Source organism: Corvus hawaiiensis, chromosome 6 (genome assembly GCF_020740725.1).
Source record: "Corvus hawaiiensis isolate bCorHaw1 chromosome 6, bCorHaw1.pri.cur, whole genome shotgun sequence".
In the NCBI taxonomy this organism is placed as follows: domain Eukaryota; kingdom Metazoa; phylum Chordata; class Aves; order Passeriformes; family Corvidae; genus Corvus; species Corvus hawaiiensis.
In genome coordinates this window covers 2,090,616-2,110,950 of record NC_063218.1, presented here as the reverse complement: position 1 = coordinate 2,110,950, position 20,335 = coordinate 2,090,616, and the positions used below count along the sequence as shown (strand labels likewise).

General features: G+C 42.1%; 1 protein-coding gene across 1 annotated transcript in view; it reads left to right on the top strand.

Annotated features, from left to right (window-relative positions):
• Window positions 1-20,335, top strand: part of SOS2 (SOS Ras/Rho guanine nucleotide exchange factor 2) — a 41,527-nt gene that overhangs the window by 18,989 nt on the left and 2,203 nt on the right. Inside the window, exons 7-22 of the mRNA XM_048307060.1 lie at window positions 2,040-2,150; window positions 3,271-3,369; window positions 7,385-7,512; window positions 7,864-8,519; window positions 9,356-9,437; window positions 10,438-10,560; window positions 12,986-13,089; window positions 14,425-14,644; window positions 15,274-15,393; window positions 15,660-15,822; window positions 16,284-16,401; window positions 16,489-16,661; window positions 16,923-17,039; window positions 18,576-18,837; window positions 19,126-19,167; window positions 20,037-20,146. Coding sequence (XP_048163017.1) covers window positions 2,040-2,150; window positions 3,271-3,369; window positions 7,385-7,512; window positions 7,864-8,519; window positions 9,356-9,437; window positions 10,438-10,560; window positions 12,986-13,089; window positions 14,425-14,644; window positions 15,274-15,393; window positions 15,660-15,822; window positions 16,284-16,401; window positions 16,489-16,661; window positions 16,923-17,039; window positions 18,576-18,837; window positions 19,126-19,167; window positions 20,037-20,146 — 2,628 coding nt within the window. The remainder of the gene's footprint in view (window positions 1-2,039; window positions 2,151-3,270; window positions 3,370-7,384; window positions 7,513-7,863; window positions 8,520-9,355; window positions 9,438-10,437; window positions 10,561-12,985; window positions 13,090-14,424; window positions 14,645-15,273; window positions 15,394-15,659; window positions 15,823-16,283; window positions 16,402-16,488; window positions 16,662-16,922; window positions 17,040-18,575; window positions 18,838-19,125; window positions 19,168-20,036; window positions 20,147-20,335) is intronic.

Genomic DNA, 20,335 nt, shown 5'->3' with positions numbered 1-20,335 from the left:
TTTCCAAGCTCTTTATGAAGGTAATATGTTTGAATTTATTAATTCAGTTAATATGGAGCAAGACCTGCTTAATAACTGAGCTGTTGATTTGATCATCTCCCATGGTGAGATCATCTTTCTGTCAGTGTTTGCAAAAGGAATCATTAAAGAGAGATATGAAAGTGAAGTGTTTATTTGCTCTGCTTATCTCACTGCCAGGGTTGTTCACTGAGTGTTTCCATTATGAAGGTCCTTCAGCTTCTTGGGAAGGATAATTAAAACCAAACAACCCCTGCAAGCTGGAATCTTCCTGCTTTGTCTGGTTTTTTTCAGCATCAGGTCCCTGAAAGGTTTAAAAACGTAAATATTGTCGTGGTTTTGAGATAAGGAAGTGTGGGGAAAAGAAAACATTCATTTCATGTGTGGGGAAAATAAAACATTTTTTCCTGGTGTGGAGGAAATTCAGAAAATTGATGCCTGACACATCTAAGTGGGAGATGGGTGGTGGCTGGAGAGCTCAGAACAGGGCAGAGGGTTTCTCCCTGCTTTGAAGGGATCTTCACAAGGCAGCTGATAAAACAAGGGTATTGTCAGTAGATTGTAAATTTGTTTTCTGGTGTTTGTGTTTCCATAAGAGGAGTTTTAAGTATCCACAAAGGAATAAAGGTGGGAAGCAGTGCACACACTGAGGGGGTGAAATGGGCAAACAGCAGTCCAGGCCCTTATCCTGCACTGAGATAATTTATATGGGCATCAGGGTGATGTCTCCATAGAATCCCAGCATGGTTTGGGTTGGAATGGCAGGGACACCTTCCACTGTCCCAGCTTGCTCCAACCCTGTCCAGCCTGGCCTTGGGCACTTCCAGGGATCCAGGGGCAGCCACAGCTTCTCTGGGAATTCTGTTCCAGGGCCTCCCCACCCTCATAGCCAAGAATTCCCAATTCCCAGTATCCTGTCTAACCCTCCCCTCCTTCAACCAAAGGCCATCGATTTCAGTATTCCAGAATTCCATATTTCAGTCACTTTTGCAGCATTGCAAGCATAAAACTCTTTTTTTAATGATTAATCTCTTGGGGATGATTCATAATGCAGTTCATTTCAATCTTCATGTTCATAAAACAAACCCAAAACATGAAAATACTGATTGAAGTCTAAGTGGAAGAAACTGAAACCATTTGTAAAATGCAGTAAAAATTCCAGAAGACAGCAGAGAGTCAGGAAATATTGGCCTGGCTCCTCCAATGGATTTGCACTGTGGATTCCACTGTGACTTGAGACTTCACCAACATTCAAACAAGCCTTTTCTGGTGGTTGGTATTCCCAAATCCAGCAGCCTGACAAGCACTGAGGTGAAAAGAGGGATGTGATAATGCAGTGACTCAGGAGTGAATCAGCCCAGGGAGGCTGCAGGGACTGGGATCAGCCTGACAGGTCCTGGCACAGCTCAGCTGGGAGCAGCCAGAAATGATTCCTGAGCAGTTAGAAAGGATTCCTGCAGGGATTCCTGTGCAGGCAGAAATGATTCCTGAGCAGGCAGAAATGATTCCTGCAGGGATTCCTGTGCAGCCAGCTTTGCATCCCATCCTGCTGTAGCTGATCCTGTGGAATCACAGCTGGATACTCCAACCAGAGTCATAATTTTTGCACCTGAAACCCTTGATATCACTTGAAGACTTTCCCCTGAGACTGGTTGCTTTGTCCCAGATGAGATATTTTCCATGGAAAAGTGTCCCAAGTTTCCACATTGTCCATCTTTATGGTAAATTGCCATTCCATGTGAAATGGGGTGAAAAGCAGAAACTTCTCTTGGTTCCCACTGCTTCAGTACAACAAAGTTTGTGTTGGCCATAAAGATGGGGAGGTTGAGGAATGCCAAGGAAACATTGGGCATTTAAAAGCTGGAAGTGAAAAAAGGTTGTGGTTTACTCAATATTTGCTTTGCAAAATCAGTATTTTCTTGAAAAGTTCCATCAGCTTATTAAAGGAAATTATTGTACCAGCTGGGACAGAAATATCTTGGGTCCTTCACTTCTGTGTGTAATTCTGTGTTTTTATTTAGGAGCAAGCCTTTGATCCATATGAAACCTTGTCCCAGGATATTCTCTCTCCACAATTTCATGAACATTTTAATAACTTGATGGCAAAACCTGCTGTGGCTCTCCACTTCCAGGTGAGTGCAAATGAGAAATACTCAATGGCTTTAGTTCTCCTATTTCAAAGGTTTGAATTCTGTCAGTAATTCTTTCCTTCCAACTTAGGAAGAGATTCTCAAGGCCCTGCCCTTTCTTCAGTGTGAGATATTTTGACTTTGCCTCTTGCTGTAAAAACAGGGCACAGCTCTGACCCATCCATGAGTGTTTTGCAGGTTTTTTTCTCCTCACATCTTGTTAGAGAACAGAGGGTGAATTCTCACACTGCCACTTCTATTTTGCCTTGTAAAGCCAACCACAGACACATAAACACCATATTTTCATTTTCTTCCTTGCATATCCAAGGCCTCCTTCAGCACTGAGGCTGTGACTGGTGGTTTTTCTGGAATAATTCTTCAATAATTTCTTAGTCATTGCTGCCCAGCAGGATAATCTGTGATTCTTTGTTTGGTTTATTACTTCCTTCTGCCAGTGTGGCAGATTTATTAAAGATGCTGCTCAGGCTGAGCTGCTGTTCAGAAATGCTCTTAGAGAAGCTGCTGAGCAAGTGGTGGGTCACTGGTGCTCCCAGTTCAGCCCAGTTTAGTGGTGCTGGGGTTCACTGGGGCATCTCTGCAGGATGAGATTCCTCTGAGCCCTTCCTCTCCAGCTCTGAGCCCTTGGTGAGCTGGATCATCTCACTCTTAAATATTCCTTGGCGAGTGAATAAGGAAGGCTCTTTGCCTCCTTCCCTCCTAAATTTAAAGCTCAAAGATGGAATTAAATTCTTTTATTGCAGATTAAATTGATACTCAAGTCAGGTGTCAGTGAATCTGGCCTCCTTTCTGACCCTGAGGTAATTCAGTTTCTCCTCAGCAGTTATGCTATGGAAGATGGCAGGAATTTCACCACTGTTTGGAAAATCTCTCCTCATCTTACAAGCTGAATTATTGCCTTCATTAACTACTGGGAATGGGGAAAAAAAATCTCATTTTTTAAGTGATAAACCTGTGATTCTCAGTTTCTGAGGGTGATACTGATACTGATTTCTTCAGTACCTAATGAGGCCTCCATATTTCTGTGGGATATTGGACTTTATGGAAGCCCAGTGAACATTCTGAGTATTTCAGTGTAAATAATCCTGGTTTTTTTCCTTTCCAGTCCACAGCTGAAGGATTTAAGGAAGCTGTACAGTACGTCCTGCCCCGCCTCATGCTGATCCCGGTCTATCACTGCTTGCACTACTTTGAGTTGCTGCAGGTAAGTGGAGCCACACTCTCATTTTTCACTGAAAATAATTATTAATATAGAGAATCTGAGCTCTTAAATAGGTGATCACGATTTACTCACTTCCTCTGAAAAATAAAAGATATGAAAACATTATTTGACATGGTTCACTCAATTTCTGAAAAGTAAAAACACATTAAAAAAAATCTTAAAAAGCATCTGTTACTCTCATATGAACACTTGAACTACATTTTATTAAACAAATCTGTATTGAACTTGAGTTCTAATGTAGTTAAAAATTTAATACACAAATCCAATTCCTTCTTTCCATGAGTTCTGAATTTTTTGTCCATTCAGAAAAAGCTAAGCAGGATTCAGGTCAGAATTCTCAGTCTCAGGTCACACTCCAGCTCAATTTATTATTTCAGAATAATCCATTCTTAATATTCAACCATTTGTCCTGAGTCCTAAATGGGAATTAGCTGAGGATAATATAAAAAAGGTTCTGTTTGCCCCATTATGTGGGGAAATTTTGTAATACTTTAAGGGTAAATGAATTATTAACTAACAGGGATGAACTTAAATTAAATAGGTAAAACACCCTGTGGCTATAGCTGACATTTGGAAATAGCAACAGGAATTAGTCTTTTAGGTTCTCAGTGTAAAATCTGATGCTGTACAGGTGAGTTACAGGGATTTCCTTTGTGGTTTAAAGGATTTACTTGTATAAAGGAGGAAAAGGAAGGATTTACTTGTCTAAAGGAGGAAAAGGAAACTTTGCATCATAGAATTTATCTATGATCCAACCTAAATATTTCTAGGAATTGTGTTAATACCAGGTCTGTAATTAATATTTAGCACAAGTTCCTTTTTTCTTCTTCTTCTTAATTCCACTCTTGTTTTCATCATGTCTGCTGTGATTTTTTGCACGATGTTTTCCTGATTTAAAGAAGTAAAAACAAGGGGTGATGTATTTTGACCCACCTCCAGTGTATGGATTGCCAGAAAGGTTTAAATCCCAGAATGGTTTGGGTTGGAAGGGACCTTAAAAATCATCTGGTTCCTACCCCTGCCGTGGGCAGGGACAGCTTCCAATACATCTAACTGTGTATGATTTCAATAAATCTTCAACTATTAAGCATTTCTAGTGATAGTCAGTTTAGAAAACAGTTCAGAAAAGCTTAAAAAAAACCCCAAACAACCTTAATTTTCTACAATTTCCTGACAGGAGGGTGGGGACAGGAGAGTCGGGCTCTGCTCCCAGGGAACAAGGGGACAGCACAAGAGGAAACAGCCTCAAGCTCTGCCAGGGGAGGTTTAAATTGGATATCAGGGAAAAATTCTTCATCAGAAGGGGTCTCTTTCAAAATAATGGGAGTTCTCTTTCCATAATCGTAACCTGCATGGGATAATTCTCTGGAACTTCTGAAAATCTTTCAGGTTGAAAAGCCAGAATTGGGTCAGTGACCTGCCTCGCGCTGAAGGTCAGGCTAATTAACAACCCGTTGTGTCTTAGAGCTGGGAAAGTGCATCAGGATGAAATCGAAGGATGAAATCACATGCTGCCACAGCCCTGGGGGAATCTGAACCTTTAACTGGTTTTACAAGTGTAAAAAAATTTGTGGTTTTCCGCTTTTTAGGGAAACATTACCACAGGTGCCCTATTGAGCGCAGTTTTCCTCCTATCTTTGATGAATATAGCCTGGCAAAATCACTTTGTCGTGTTTTTATTTATTTTAAAGGCTAATACAGCAGGATGCTGCATGAAAGATGATTATTTTAGCACTGAAAACATTTAAATTTAACCTTTCTCCACAGTGTGTGAGATTTCTGAGGAGTATCTGATGCTTGGCTGTCTCACAACCTTGTGAGCACAGAACAGAAAACTGAACTATCGCTCTGTAGGTAATGGTCAGTCCAGAGTGTTTTGTTGTGTTCCCATTAGTTACAGGTTTCAAATTTGAATTTTATGTTGTACTTTGGAAACATCCTGAATTTACAGCAGGGATTTTTAGAAAGCAGAGTGGTTTTAGGGATAGATAAAGTATTTCTTCAACAATATTAATATATAACATTAAAAACTGGTGGTATTGCTTCTCTGTTACCATTGCATTTGCCTCTAGGAATGATGGTTGAAGAAGACCAAAATGAAAGCAAAAAAGCAACAAACCACTCATATTTTCACAGTTTCAGTAGGGAGAGAAGCTCAGATTGAGACTTTTACTCCTTGAGAAAGTTACCAAAAACCCCTTGTGAACTGGGAGGTGAATAAAATAATGATTTACAGGAGCACAGGCCTTGATTTTAGCTTTTTTTTTCCAAAAACAGCAAAACAAAAATTAATAAAATTGAAGTTTGAGAAGCCTGACAATTCTTTCAAGCTGTAGAACTTCTCCTCTTTGGTGGAAAAACCTTCAGGATCTGCATCAGAGCCTCCTCTTTGCCTGAGCAAAGGGATCAAGGTCCTGTACGGAAGAGGCAGTGAATCCTTCCTCCTCAGAGGCGCAGGATTATCCCTAATTCCTGCACATGACTCGCTGTGTTCTCCTCCAGCAACATCTGAAATTATCACTCAGTTGCTTCTCCCACCTTTAGGATTCTGCATTTCACACCATTTTCATGTTCTTTGCGTTTCCATGGCTGGTAGCAAGGAAAAGCAGAATTTCCAGAGGCAGACATCTGATTTTTCCTTCCCTGTACTGTTCCTCAGCTCATGAAATTCCCAGAAATTGTTTGGGCATGGAAAACTAAAAATTTCAGTAATTTAAACAACATGGGAGTGGACCAATCTGGTCAAATCCTCTTCTCTCAGTTACTTTTAGAGGAAGCTGAGGGATCCTTGCTGAGAGAACGTAGTGGGGAAAGGAAAAAAAGGATTCTGCCATGCCAGTGAGTGTAAGTAAGATTTCTCTTTAAGTCTGGAGGTAAAACAGAGTTTATTCAAAACTGCATGGCAAGTTGTCATGATTTTAGCCAGCAATTTATTAGCTTGAATTTTCCTTTAAAAAATTCACAGAATCCCAGACTGGTTTGGGTTGGAAGGGACCTTAAAACCCATCTCATTCCAGCCCCTGGAATGATGTGAAAAGGGTTAAAAAGAAAAATCTCTTTTATTTTTTCAATAGTTTTTTAGGTACCACCTTAAAGAACCAAAAAGAGGAACTTTTGGGCTTTGCCCAAAGCATGTTGCTACTAAATAGATGGAGATTATATGAAAATCTGTGGAATTTCTTAATTCAGGAAGTTTCTGCTGAGCAGTGGAGGTGGATCTAGCCTTTATAAAAAGGAAATATATCTGTTCTCACTGTCTTTACATTTTGCTATAGTAGCAAATCTTGAATTTCAGACTTCCTTTTACTGTTTCTTTGCTCTGTGCAAAATTGATATTTCTTCTTGAGTTTGCTGAAGGTGGCAGAATTCAGGATGATAAGAATCAAAGAGAGTCTTGCTCCTTCTGTCTTAAATTTGGATTGTTGAGATGGACTCATGGAAGGAAGATACACAGAGTTACATAAACCTGTTGCTCTCATATGAACACTTGAACTACATTTTATTAAACAAATCTTTATTGAACTTGAGTTCTAATGTAGTTAAAAATTTAATACACAAATCCAATTCCTTCTTTCCATGAGTTCTGAATTTTTTGTCCATTCAGAAAAAGCTAAGCAGGATTCAGGTCAGAATTCTCAGTCTCAGCACTGAATCCTTGGCTATTGCAAACCTTCAAACTCTTCAATCAAACCAGTTTGAAACAGGATGTTGTTGATGAGATAGCAGGCAAAATAATACCTGGCAATTAGCCTGAAAGGGTAAAGGGTAATCTTTCTGAATTTGATGAATATCCACTGATTTTTCCTGAACCTCTGACAAATATTTTAATTTCATGCACATCTGCTTTCGAGTGGGGCTCTGTAAAAAGTCACTGACTTGAAATCACCCAATTTCACCGAGTGCCACAGGTAGCACCGCGTGAGAAGGTTTTTCAGTCTTCTTCCCTTGCTGTAAATGAGGCAAATCTGAAAGAAAATAATGGTTTGTTCTGTCCCAGCAATTGCAGGAATGCAGTGAGGATGAAGAGGACAGGGAGTGCCTGAAACAGGCCATCACTGCCCTCCTGAACCTGCAGTGCAGCATGGAGCGCATTTACAGCAAGCACTCCCCGCGGCGCCGGCCTGGGTAAGCACACACAGAGCATCCCTGCCTGCCCACAGCTGGCAGACAGGGAGATCAATCACCTTTTCCTGTTAGAAAATCTGTGTATTTCCTTTTCAAGGCATGTCTTGTTGCCAGTTTTCTTTGTAGATGGAGCAGCAGCCCAAAACCTTCACGTCCCACTTGTAAGAATAATGTGAATATTTGACTCCTTCCCAGCCAAAGCAGTGCGTGGGGCTTATTTGGAACTTGATTAGGGCATTTTGAGGGCAAAAAAATCATGATTTAAGCAATTAGTTTAGTTGATTGTTTGAGTCTTTTGGGATGGCAGATATGGAATGTGCCTGTGGTGCCTTTCTCTGTTCTTCCTTCAAGGGAGCCGGTGTGTCGCTTCTATCACCGACAGATCAGAAGCAAACACTTGGCCATCAAGAAAATGAACGAAATCCAGAAAAATATCGATGGCTGGGAAGGCAAAGACATTGGCCAGTGCTGCAATGAGTTCATCATGGAAGGAGGACTGACAAAAATCGGGGCCAAACACGAGCGCCACATCTTCCTCTTCGACGGTTTGATGATCAGCTGCAAAACCAACCACGGGCAGTCGCGGCTGCCCGGCTACAGCAGCGCCGAGTACAGGCTCAAGGAGAAGATTGTCATGAGGAAAATGCAGGTGGTGGACAAGGAGGACACGGCAGAGTACAAACACGCCTTCGAGCTGGTGTCCAAGGACGACAACAGCGTCCTGTTCGCCGCCAAGTCCGCCGAGGAGAAGAGCAACTGGATGGCGGCGCTGATCTCCCTGCAGTACCGCAGCACCCTGGACAGGATGCTGGACTCGGTGCTGCTGCAGGAGGAGAACGAGCAGCCCCTGAGGCTGCCCAGCCCCAGTGTTTATCGCTTCGTGGTGGAGGACTCCGAGGACAACATTGTTTTTGAGGACAACTTGCAGAGCAGGAATGGCATTCCCATCATCAAAGGGGGGACGGTGGTGAAGCTCATCGAGAGGTTGACCTACCATATGTATGCAGGTACCCTGAGCTGTATTTTTATTCTTACATGGGTGATGAAGTTAATCCTTTTCTCTTCAGTTTGCTGGGCTTTTTTCTGCTTGTAATTAAATGTAAAGTAAGATTTGCAGGGAGTAAAATATGTTATTAAATCACCTGGCTTTGCTTGGAAAGCTCTAAGGAAATTTTGGGTATGCAAACCCTTCATCCTTTAAAAAAACACAAAAATATGTTTCCATGTTTCATCATGGCTAAAGCAGTGGAGCTGTTACAGGCTGAGTGTCTGTGAAGGAAAAAAAAAGTTGAAGGTGATATTTTTTATATTTTCTGTATTTTTTATATTTATTACATTCAGCCTGCCACCCTGTGAAGTATCTGCATTGAAATAGATGCAAATCACAATCAGCATTTCTCAGCCTTTCCTGTGAAACAGTAGCTGAAAGGCACAAAGTGAAACCTTGAAGGAGTTCTTTGAAGTGCTGATGTTGAGGAAAATGTTGGGTGTCAGTTTTGGGGTGCAAGGGGAAGCTGGTGCTGGTGGGACAGGTGTTAGTTTTTGTTCAACTTCTCCAGTAGTACAGCTGCATGATCAGGGAGAGTCATTCCTCAGGGAAGGCTGAGACAGAGTTTTTACGAGAATATTGGATGTGTAGTTCAGTATTTTTCAGGCAAATGCACCGAAGAACTGAGTGAAACTTCCCCAAGCAGTGGAATTTGTGGTGTTTTTCAAATACAGTGCTTGACTTACAACCTCAGTATCTTTTCTGCACGTTAAACTTTTTCTTTGTATTTTATTTCTGATATTTTGCAACTAGATAAAAACCCACTGCCATCATTTTCTTATTCTGTCCTCACAGATCCTAATTTCGTTCGGACTTTCCTGACCACCTACCGCTCCTTCTGCAAGCCCCAGGAGCTGCTGAGTTTGCTGATAGAAAGGTGAGGAGTGATCCTCCTTTCTGAAGGCATGGAAAAGTTTTGGAATCATAGAATAGAATCCCAGAATGGTTTAGGATGGAAAGGAACTTAAAGCCCATCCAGTCCCACCCTCTGCCATGGGCAGGGACACCTTCCACTATCCCAGGTTGCTCCAAGCCCCATCCAGCCTGGCCTTGGATGCTTCCAGGGATCCAAGGGCAGCCACAGCTTCTCTGGGCCTCCCCACCCTCACAGTCAAGAGTTGCTTCCCAATATCCCATCTAACCCTCCTCTCTCTCAGTATGAAGCCATTTCCCTTGTCCTGTTACTCCAGTTCCTGATGAGTTTTGTGCATTCAGAATACTCGAACATCCCAAGTTGGAAGGGACCCACAAAGATCGAAGATTCCAACTGCTCCTTTCCTGCTCAGGATCCCAGTGTCGAGTTTCATGTGTTTTGGTGAAGTTTGTAAACCAGTAACTTTAAAACAATGATCCAGGTTTTCAGTGCAAGCTTCCTTTTCCAAGTTTAAATGACTTACCTGAATGATGTATGAGCTGCAGCACCTGGTGTGCCTGGGCTGTGGGTGGTGATGTTGTGAACTGCTAAACTGGCTCGTGAGAGAGTTGAGTGCACCCAATCTTGATGGAAATAAGGACAGAAATGTTCCAGGCAGTTTGTTTGAAGGCACAGACTTAAGGTAAACAGCATTTTAATGCAGTGTGTTAAAGCTGCTCTTAACCTCTCGTCTAATCTTCCCTTAATCAAGCCAGCAGGTCCTTAAAAACCTTCTATCCCAGTCTAGACATCTTGTGATGAGCAGAGAACCAGCGAATTAGCAGGGTGTGGAGCTGCGGAGGAAGGAATTCCAGGCGAACTGGATGGCAGAGGAGCGCCTGATTCTCCCCACGCTGAATTTATATAAATAAATTTATATAAACTGCAGCTTCTCTCCACGTGCTGCACAGAGGGGCTGTGTTTTGTCTTCATTGCCATCAGCTCTGTGGTGCTTTCCCCCCAGGTTTGAGATCCCAGAGCCCGAGCCCACGGAGGCAGACAGGCTGGCCATCGAGAAGGGGGAGCAGCCCATCAGCGCCGACCTGAAGCGCTTCCGCAAGGAATACGTCCAGCCCGTGCAGCTCAGGTCTGTTTGCCCTCTGCCCTGCTCTGGCAGAGGCAGGCTGGAGTGCCCTGATTGCACACAGCTCCTGGAGACACTTAATCTCTGGTGGAGACTGCTGTGCTGTCGAGTAGGGACTTAGCCACGTCTGCCAGCAGCCTAATATCCCAAATCGTGTCCTGATTAGTCCCAGCGACTGCTGGAGCTGGCCCAGCTGGGATCCCCACCCACAGACACGGCGTGGCTGCTCTGCACAGCGCCTGTGGGTGAGAGATGTGGAGCTCAGAGCGGGGCTGGCCACGCTCTCAATGCATTCCTTGTTCCCAGCCCTGTGAAGATAGTTCCTCTGTTCCCAGTTTTCCAGCCCTGCTGGTGTTTCACTCCCTTTCCCAGCCCCGTGGATGTGTTTGCTCACAGACAGGGAGACTCTTGTCTGTGCTGCACATTGCAGTGGGCTGCAGTGAATCTTCAAGGTTCTTGCTGACCGAGCTAATTTGGGGAACAATTAAGCATTTCTAGCATGAATGAGGGTAATTGTTGCCCTGATTGGGGATCGAGTCAGGAGGAGACACAGATCACAACCAGTGTTTGCTCGAGCAACTTTTATTCCTTACACTGATGAGTAGTATCAAGATGTTCCTATTAATAGCACATTAATATTACTATTAATAATATTAGTTATATTAATAGCAATTAATACTATTAATTATATAACCAGAACTCTGCTACCACACATTCCTGTTGGAGCAACAGCAGTTGACTCAAAGTGAAGGGTCCAAGGTGTTCAGAAAGTCACTTAGGGGTCCCATTTTTATCAGACACCCATGTGCATACATATATAAAAGATTAAAAAGATAAATATGTGTGCAGCCCTGTAGTTTTCCTCGACACAGAGCAGCCAGCACCTTCTTGAATGTGATCCAAGTTACACAATCTCAGTGTAACCTTGATATCCTGTGTGCTGCTGGCCTTGGACAGCTTACCAGGCCTTTGGTGTTCCCAGTTTATCAGCTCCCTTGGGTTCAGCAGGACCAGCAGCCTCCACAGTTATCAGTTCCTGGGAGAGCTGCCTCTCAGCTCGTGCTTTCCCTGGTTTTGCTGTTTTCTGGGAGCTGTTTCTGATCCATACTGTGTGTTGAAACAGTAGCTTGAAACTGTCTTACAGCTGAAAATAAGTGAGTTTGAGCTGCTGGGTGGATACACTGAGCACTTTGTACATTCCAGTGTTGTTAAAAGCATTGACCTCTGCTTCAGAGACTCTGGGATTTGGGAAGAAGGTGGAGAGTTGAAGGTGTTTATCCCTTCCTTCCCTGCTTCCCTCCACTCCAAATCTCGTAGAAGACACTGTGGATGTGTGTGCAGAGCCCAGGTGTGGAAAGGGCTGGGACACAAATAAATGCATGTGAGGTCATGGGAACAAGGAGGTGCTCAGCTGCAAGTGCAGTCAGCAGATCCAGGCACTCTCTGGCTTTCCCAGTGTTCTCACCATGGGATCTCAAGGGCAGAGATGGATTAGATAAGCTCCTGTTACAGGAAACGTGGGTCAAAACTTTGCCTCTTGGAAGGTGGCATTGATTTCCAGCCTGAATGATCCATTTGGGCAGGAATTCTTCCATGGGATAAACCTTATTCTTTACCTTGCACACTGGGAAGAGGAGAGTTAAGGAACTTTATCCATGTGGATGTCCTTCATTTGTCCTCATTGATGTAGGGCTGATTTTTGCTCAGGTGATAAATTGCACCTGGATAAATCAAAAGTGTTGAAGGTGTGAGCTCAGCTTGTTTACTTGAAGAAGAGGCAAACCAGGTTTTTATTCTGATTTATCCTGAGCGCAGAAGACTGAAAAGCAGTTGGAGTTCACTTTTAGAGGTTGGTTTATTGGTGATTTGTCTAAGAAAGAGTAGAGAAAAATCAAGAGGAAGTTTAAGGTTGTCCTTAAAGGATGGATCTAGTGCTGGATCTAGTAAGGCCTTTTTGGTCATTCAAAAATTGTATAAGTAACAAAAAACTTCGAAGCTGACATTTGTGTGTGGGAAAGAAACAATGACAATTTTACTTCTTAACAAATAGGAGATCCTAATTAGCTTTTTCATTAAAAAAAAAAACCACACCAAAAAACCCCAGGAAATGACATTAGAAATACCAATTTTATCTGATTCTGCTAAGTTTCTTCCTCTTCTGAAACCATCTCAACACTGGAATTTTTCATATTAGATTTTTAAAAAGCACCAAGCTATATCTATGCTAAAACTATTCTCTAAAACTTACAAATTAGGTTTTAAACACCTGCCAAGCTCAGTCTTTGCTCTTCTCCTTTGCCCGTGGGTATTTTGAGAGTCACCAACTACACGTTTCTGTAATTGAGTTTGTAGGATTGTGGTTCATTTCTATGGGATAAGGCATGAAAGTCCTTAAAAAGAAACGAAATTTTTTTTCCTCTTTCCTCAGAATACTGAACGTTTTCCGGCACTGGGTCGAGCACCATTTTTATGATTTTGAGAGAGATCTGGAGCTGCTGGAGAGGCTGGAGACCTTCATTTCCAGTGTCAGAGGTGCAGTAAGGGGGGTCCTGTTCCCTTCCCACATTTTGGTACAGCTTCCCAGCAGTGTGATGCTGATAGTTTTAGGCCTGAGAATATCTTTACACACATGAGTAATTTTAATGCCTTTAATTGAGCTGTTTATGAGGCTCCTCTTTACATGAGGAAGATTTGGCCTGGAGCCTAAACAGCTGCTAAAAATGACTTCAAGCATTAGGATAATACTTTAAATATATTTCCTTCTGGACAGCATGGTCATCCTTGTCTGACTGTGTAATTCAGGCTGTCACCCTCCCCTTCTTCAGAGAGAATTCCTTCCCTTTTGCTTACTGAGTTGTTTCCATCTTGATTTTTCCATTCTGAAGTTCCAGCTGAAAATCATTATCCTTTTAGAAGAGGATATTGGGCCCATTTGGTATCTCTTCTTTATGAACTAGATTTTTTTGGCAGCCTCTGTGGAGGGCAGCAGTCAGTTTTAATCCTTATCCAGGTAATTCCAGGTTTTCCTTTTCAGAGTGCCAGGCCTTACATTGGGCAACATAATTCTGAGACAATTAAAAGACCCTGGATACAGAGTCACTTTTTTCCACACCAAAACTGTCAGAGGATGTGGTTAAATAGAACTGGTTTCACATGTGTTTATTTGTCAGCTGATACAGGTGCAAAAACCCATAAGAAGAAAATAGAGAAATACAAACCTGATTAATTTACATGCAGGAATGCAGAATTCTGAGTGTATATTCAAATTTTTGGGAGTTGGTTTCACTTAATTACCAAAAGTCATTTAAAAATATAGAATTAGAGAATGGTTTGGGTGGAAAGGAGCTTAAAGCTCATCTCCTTCCACCCCCTGCCATGGGCAGGGACACCTTCCACTGTCCCAAGCTGCTCCAAGCCCTGTCCAGCCTGGCCTGGGACACTTCCAGGGATCCAGGGGCAGCCACAGCTTCTCTGGGAATTCTATTCCAGGGCCTCCCCACCCTCCCAGCCAGGAATTCCTTCCCAACATCCCTTCCAACCCTGTCCTCTGACAGTTTCAATCCATTTCCCCTTGTCCTGTCCCTCCATCCCATGTCCAAAGTCCCTGCAGCCTTAGCTCCAGTTCCCAAATGTACATTTATTTATAAACTCCAAATACTCCCTCCCCAGAGATTGCTCTCTAACACTGACATTTGTGAAAGAACATGGATTTCTTAAAAACCAACACTTGTAACAAGATGAATGCACTTTTCCCCACTCTTGGACTTGTAATTTAACCCTCCCCTCCGTCAGTTTAAAACTCAACGTATTAAAAAACTTGTGTGGGTTTGTTTGTTTGGTTTTTTTATAATGATTTCTCTTCCACAGGAAAGTCCATGAAGAAGTGGGTGGAGTCCATTGCTAAAATCATCAAGAGGAAGAAAGCCCAGGCAGACGGGGTCAGCCACAACATCACCTTCGAGAGCCCCCCGCCGCCGCTGGAGTGGCACCTGTGGCGCGTGGGGCACAGCGAGGCCCTGGACCTGATGACCCTGCACCCCATCGAGATCGCCCGGCAGCTCACCCTGCTCGAGTCCGACCTGTACAGGCAGGGCTGAGCTCTCACTCCCTTCATTTCCATTATTTCACCAAGAAAATGCTCTTTGTTCACACCATCGGTCAAAAATACCCCGTGACTTCCAGAGTTTACAGGAAGAAGTTTCCTTGCTGTCTGCTCGATGTTAAAATATGCAAAGGAGTGGAATAAAGAGGTTTTATCTCCACATCAGACTTGTGACAACATAAATGCAGGGAGGATAATTCAGGAGTCTTACAAAATTCAAATTATAAAACTCCTCTCCTGCTTCAGTGATGGGAGGTTTTGTATTAAAACCAAGCGGTTGCTGCAAGTGCTTCACCTCCCTATTTTCAATTTGTAACTCTTTTTAAGTTGTTTTCTTGCCCTTTCAGAAAATTAAACTTACTCCTTTGTCATTTTCTTATCTGAAAATGCTTCTTCAAAACCACCCAATTTCAATTAAGATAAAAATGTATTTCCCTCTGTACTCGAGCACTCATCAAAAAGTTCTTTTAAGTTGTTTTGTATTCGATTGGGTGGGATTAGATTTGTGAAATACCAGGTCGTGATTAAGGGAAGAAATAATCTTTTAATGCAAACACAGAAATGACAATTTTTATTTGTACTGAGCATTTTGCCTCCTGTTTTGTCATTCCCAGGGCTGTGCAGCCTTCTGAACTCGTTGGCAGTGTGTGGACCAAGGAAGATAAGGAAATTAACTCCCCAAATCTCTTGAAAATGATTCGTCACACTACAAATCTCACTCTTTGGTTTGAAAAGTGAGTGCAGTGCAGTGGCATTAACCACTTTTACCCTGGATATACTTGGGGTTTGCTGGTTTATTTTACAGGCTCTGCCAAATCCTCCCTTGACTTTCTAACTCGAACATATGTAAGATGTGATTACATAAATTTGTACTTGAGATTCTGGAAAGAGAGCCAAAATCTGCGTGCTGGATGGGCTTCCTTGGAAAAATTTGATTTAATAACTCACAAAATGTCAGGTTTTATTTCTCAGTGTTTCTCAAATTCCATCTTTTGATCAGGTGCATCGTGGAAACAGAGAACTTTGAGGAGCGAGTGGCTGTGCTGAGCAGGATCATAGAAATCCTGCAGGTTTTTCAAGACCTCAATAATTTCAATGGTGTTCTGGAGATTGTCAGTGCTGTGAACTCTGTCTCAGTGTACAGGCTGGATCACACATTCGAGGTGAGTTTGGGGCATGGAAAAGGAAATGAAATCAGAATCCAGACCTGGGTCTCACACAGTTCTGGAGTGAAATCCATCGTTGGCAGCAAAGCCTCCGTGGAGTAAAACAGAAAATGAAGAATGTGAATAAAATGGTTTGAGTTTTGTATGTCTCTGAAAGGCAGCACAAGGCCTTTAAGTTAAAATCAAATGTTTAGTTTTTATTACAGACCAAATTTTGTAAATTTAAAGTTAAAATAATAATCTGTTTTCAGTAATCTCAGGATGCACATGACTGAATTGTTGGGCTGAGAGTGCTGAAATCCAGAGCAAACCATTGACACAAGAAGTTCTTTGAAACCTGCATTTTAATTCCCAGATTTTGCTCAGAGAGCCAGGGAATTGCCTTGTATTTGCTAACCATGCTGTTGAGAAGATGTCAGATTTCCTTCCCTATTTTTTTTTTTATTTTGACAACTCAGGCACTACAGGAAAGGAAAAAAAGAGTTTTGGATGAAGCAGTAGAATTAAGCCAAGATCATTTTAAGAAGTATTTAGCTAAGCTGAAGTCAATCAACCCCCCCTGTGTGCCTTTCTTTGGTAAGTGACATCAAATTTTTTGTGTGATGTCAGTCTGAAGTTGAGTCTGCTGCAGATGTGTGGTTAAAAACTGATTTTTTTAATCAGGAATATACCTAACAAATATCTTGAAGACAGAAGAAGGGAATCCTGACTTCCTTAAAAGACAAGGGAAAGAATTAATTAACTTCAGTAAGAGGAGAAAAGTGGCTGAAATTACAGGAGAAATTCAGCAGTATCAAAATCAGCCTTACTGCTTACGGATTGAGCCAGAAATGCGGGTGAGCAGCCATTAAATATCTCTCTGGGGATTGGAGGGGGGGGGGAATGCCAAATAATCTTCTTGTACTGGACCTAATTTTGCATGAATAGTGATTATCAAAAGAGGAGGGAGCAGTGGCTGGCAGACAACAAAGAACCACACAAAGGAGTAGCCAAAAGTGGTGAAAAACTAGATTTTAAATCAGTGAATTATGAGTATTTCATTAAAATTTTCTGTGTATGCTTATTTTTTAAATATTACTGGTGCTTTCTTCATTCAGAAATTCTTTGAAAATCTCAATCCCATGGGGAAGATACCAGAAAAAGAGTTTACAGATTATCTGTTCAACAAGTCCTTAGAGATTGAACCTCGGAACTGCAAGCAACCACCTCGATTTGTAAGTTTTTCCCTGGAATTTCATGGAATCAGAGAATACCCTGAGTTGGAAGGGACCTAACAGGGATCATTGAGTCCAGCTCCTGAGTTATTTATTTTAAATTAAATGGCTAAACTGGCCACTATGAAAATCATACATGGTTAACTCAATAAGCCAGATATATTTTCTTCAGAATTCCTTATCATGAGCTGATTTTCCAACTAAACTTGATTTAAAAATACATCTGATGTTTGTCACTACTAAAATATATTACCTTTGCCTTATTTTAAAACTCGCTTTTCCCCCCCAAACCTGAAATATTGCTGTTAAATTTGTATTTCTTACCATATAGTCATATGATAAAATATGGAATAACAGTTCTCATTTCACAATATCAAGAAGTCTTATATTGATACTAATTTAAATATGACTTCTATACATGAAGTGGTTTTGGCAGCAGTATAAGTTAATTTCTGGTTTTCTTTTGTGCAAATATTTGATATTATTGCAAAAACTGAAGACTTTACCAGGTGCAACCTTCTTGCTGAAGAAAATCCAGTTTAATTTAAAGGAGTAGAATTTTTTTGGTTTAAAACAAAACAGCTCCTGGAGCCCAGAGTTCTTTTTTAAGCAGGAAAATCACAATTTAGAGCACTTGTTTTTTATATGTTGTAATTGCCTGAGGAACTGGAGACATGTCTAATTTTTTGGGAGAGCTATAAATCATTTTTGCAATCTCTTGTTAGAGGAATGAGTAAGATGATGTTACAAATGTGGCAAGAAAATGCCAGGAATTGCTGTTGCAAAAATGCTTCTTGCAATAATTTTATTAAAATCTTTTCTGAAAATAGGAGTCCATGTTGCCAGCCTGTCAGCTGGGCAGGAATTCTTTACAGCTCATGATTTCCAAAGAGAGAATCTTATTGGAATTTCAGGAAAATCCAGTTGTGGGTGCTGTAATGTGCTGGACTCCACTGCAGGATGGGGACATTATTTCACCTTGCAAGGCTCAGCTTTGATCTGTGCTGGGTTACACCCAAGCCTAACCAGGCTGGGTTTGTCCACACAGTGACCTGGGTGTAGGAATTTTGTCCTGGATAACCTGGAGGACATGGACAATGTGTTTCCTTGGTCCTGGATGTATGGAAGGGCCTGGTGACCCTCTGTGGTTTTGCTGTTTCTGTGGTGCTGCTCTGAGGCTCTTCTGCAGCTCTGTGGGGTGCTTGAAGTAAATTTCCCTTTCCCAAGGTTGTGACTTGCTCTTCCCAGTGTTCTGTCCTGGCTGGCAGCAGAAACTGGACTCTTCCTTCTTCATACTTGTGGGGAAAAAAAGATTCATTCAGCTGCATCCATAACTTGCAGGCAAACTCCTGCTGTGTAAATAACAGCGCCCCTCACATCAGTTGTACGCCTGTACTGCTCTTAGAGGTGTTCTTGGGAAATACTTCTAAAAATACCTCACAGAGCCTTGGGAATGTTGCAGTATGGAATGGCAGCAGTGCCTGGGAATGCTGCAGGGTGCAGTGGCAGCAGTGCTAACAGCTTCCCTGTCCCCAGCCTAGGAAAACAACGTACCCCCTGAAATCCCCTGGGATAAGGCCCAACACGGGCAGGCACGGCTCCACCTCTGGCACCTTGAGGAGTCACCCACTGCCACTGGAAAAGGAGCCCAGCAAGATAAGTTTCAGCAGGATCACAGAGTCAGAGCATGAAACGACAGTGTCGGCACCAACCTCCCCCAACACCCCGTCAACGCCGCCGGTGTCGGCGTCCTCGGAGTTCAGCGTGTTCTTAGACATTGATCTCAACAGTTCTTATGGTAAATACATTTAATGATCATTGTTGGTGTCCCTCAGGCTTCCCAAATGTATTGGCATGTGTGCTAGTCTTTAAAAAAATAAATTGCAAAATTTAAAGTAATTAAATTAATTCCCAGCATGACTTAGATTCTGCACTTCAGGAATGTTTTACACGGGAAATTTTCACTCACGTTGGCAGTAGATAAACCTCGGGGGTTTTCTGATCTCTAAGGTTATTCAAGCATTTATGTGCTGCAGTGCAGTGGTTCTGTCTGGAAATTGTTGAATGGATTTTTTTTATTTCCCAGGTAACAACAGCATCTTCGCTCCTGTGAACTTGCCTCAGTCGAGTGAGTGTTGGAACTCTGTTAAATATTTAACTCTGCCTTCCCTGGATTCAGGAGAGCTCAATGGGAGTTAAAATCTGAAAGCTGGGATGAGAATGTGGGCTGCATTCAGAAGGGCTCCTTTTAGATCAGATGTCCAGTAAAGAATGTAAAGCCTAAAATTTAAACTGCTGGTTTAGTTTTGGTTTGGTTTGGGTTGGGTTTTTATCTCCAGGCTCTCACTTGATTTTCCTTCTATTTTGAATGTCCTTGATGATTGCTTTGTTTGACTAAAGCTACAAATGAAGCCATTTGATAATCTCCACTTAGTGAAAATAACTGCTCTGTTGCTGGGAGAGAAGAGACAGTTTTTGTACCACACCTGTGAGGGATATCCTGCATTCATCTGTGTTTTCAGCTTTTCTTTTTACTTATTCCACATGCTTTTTTAAAAATATGATTAATTTAATTTCTTACTGGAGAGCACAGGCCTGATGCAGACACAGAGCTCAGTGCACTCCTAAGACGAAAAGCAAAGGCGTGACAGAAATCACAAAGACAACTTGGGGGTTGTGTTGTTTCTTAATATGAGGATTTTTTTCTCCCTCTATAGAAACTCACTTGGAGTTCACTTGATTTATTTTCCTGTCCCTCAGCATTGCCTGCTGACTGCTGATGCCTATCTTTGATGCTGGACATAGGAGAACACTTTGTGAGGCCTAGATCTGATTAAAGCAATCAATTAAAGAATTTCATGCTGATGAAGTTACTGGTTCATGTTGCTGTGGAGGACAAAGATCTTATTTGAGTTGCTTCGAGTTTGGCTTGATATTCCAGAGTGTGTTCCTCAGATATTGCACAAGGAATAAAAAAATCTGCTTTTCCCTCTCCAGAGACTTTCTTCAGCTCCTGGGGGAGTTTCCCTAAACTGAGTGATGAGCCTCAGAACCCTCCTCCACTTCCTCCACGAAAAAAGATGGATCAGGATGCTTCCAATGCTAAGGTATTGCTGTCCTGCATTGAGTAGCTTTGAGGATAAATCAGGGAATATCTAGAATCATTTAGTTTGGAAAAGACCTTTAAGATTGTCAAGTCCAACCATCGATCCAAAAAGGGCCTCTGTCAGTCCAGAACACTTTGAGATGCAGAGCTCCAGTTGCCCTTTTTAAAGTTTTGGATTCACTCTGCTAGG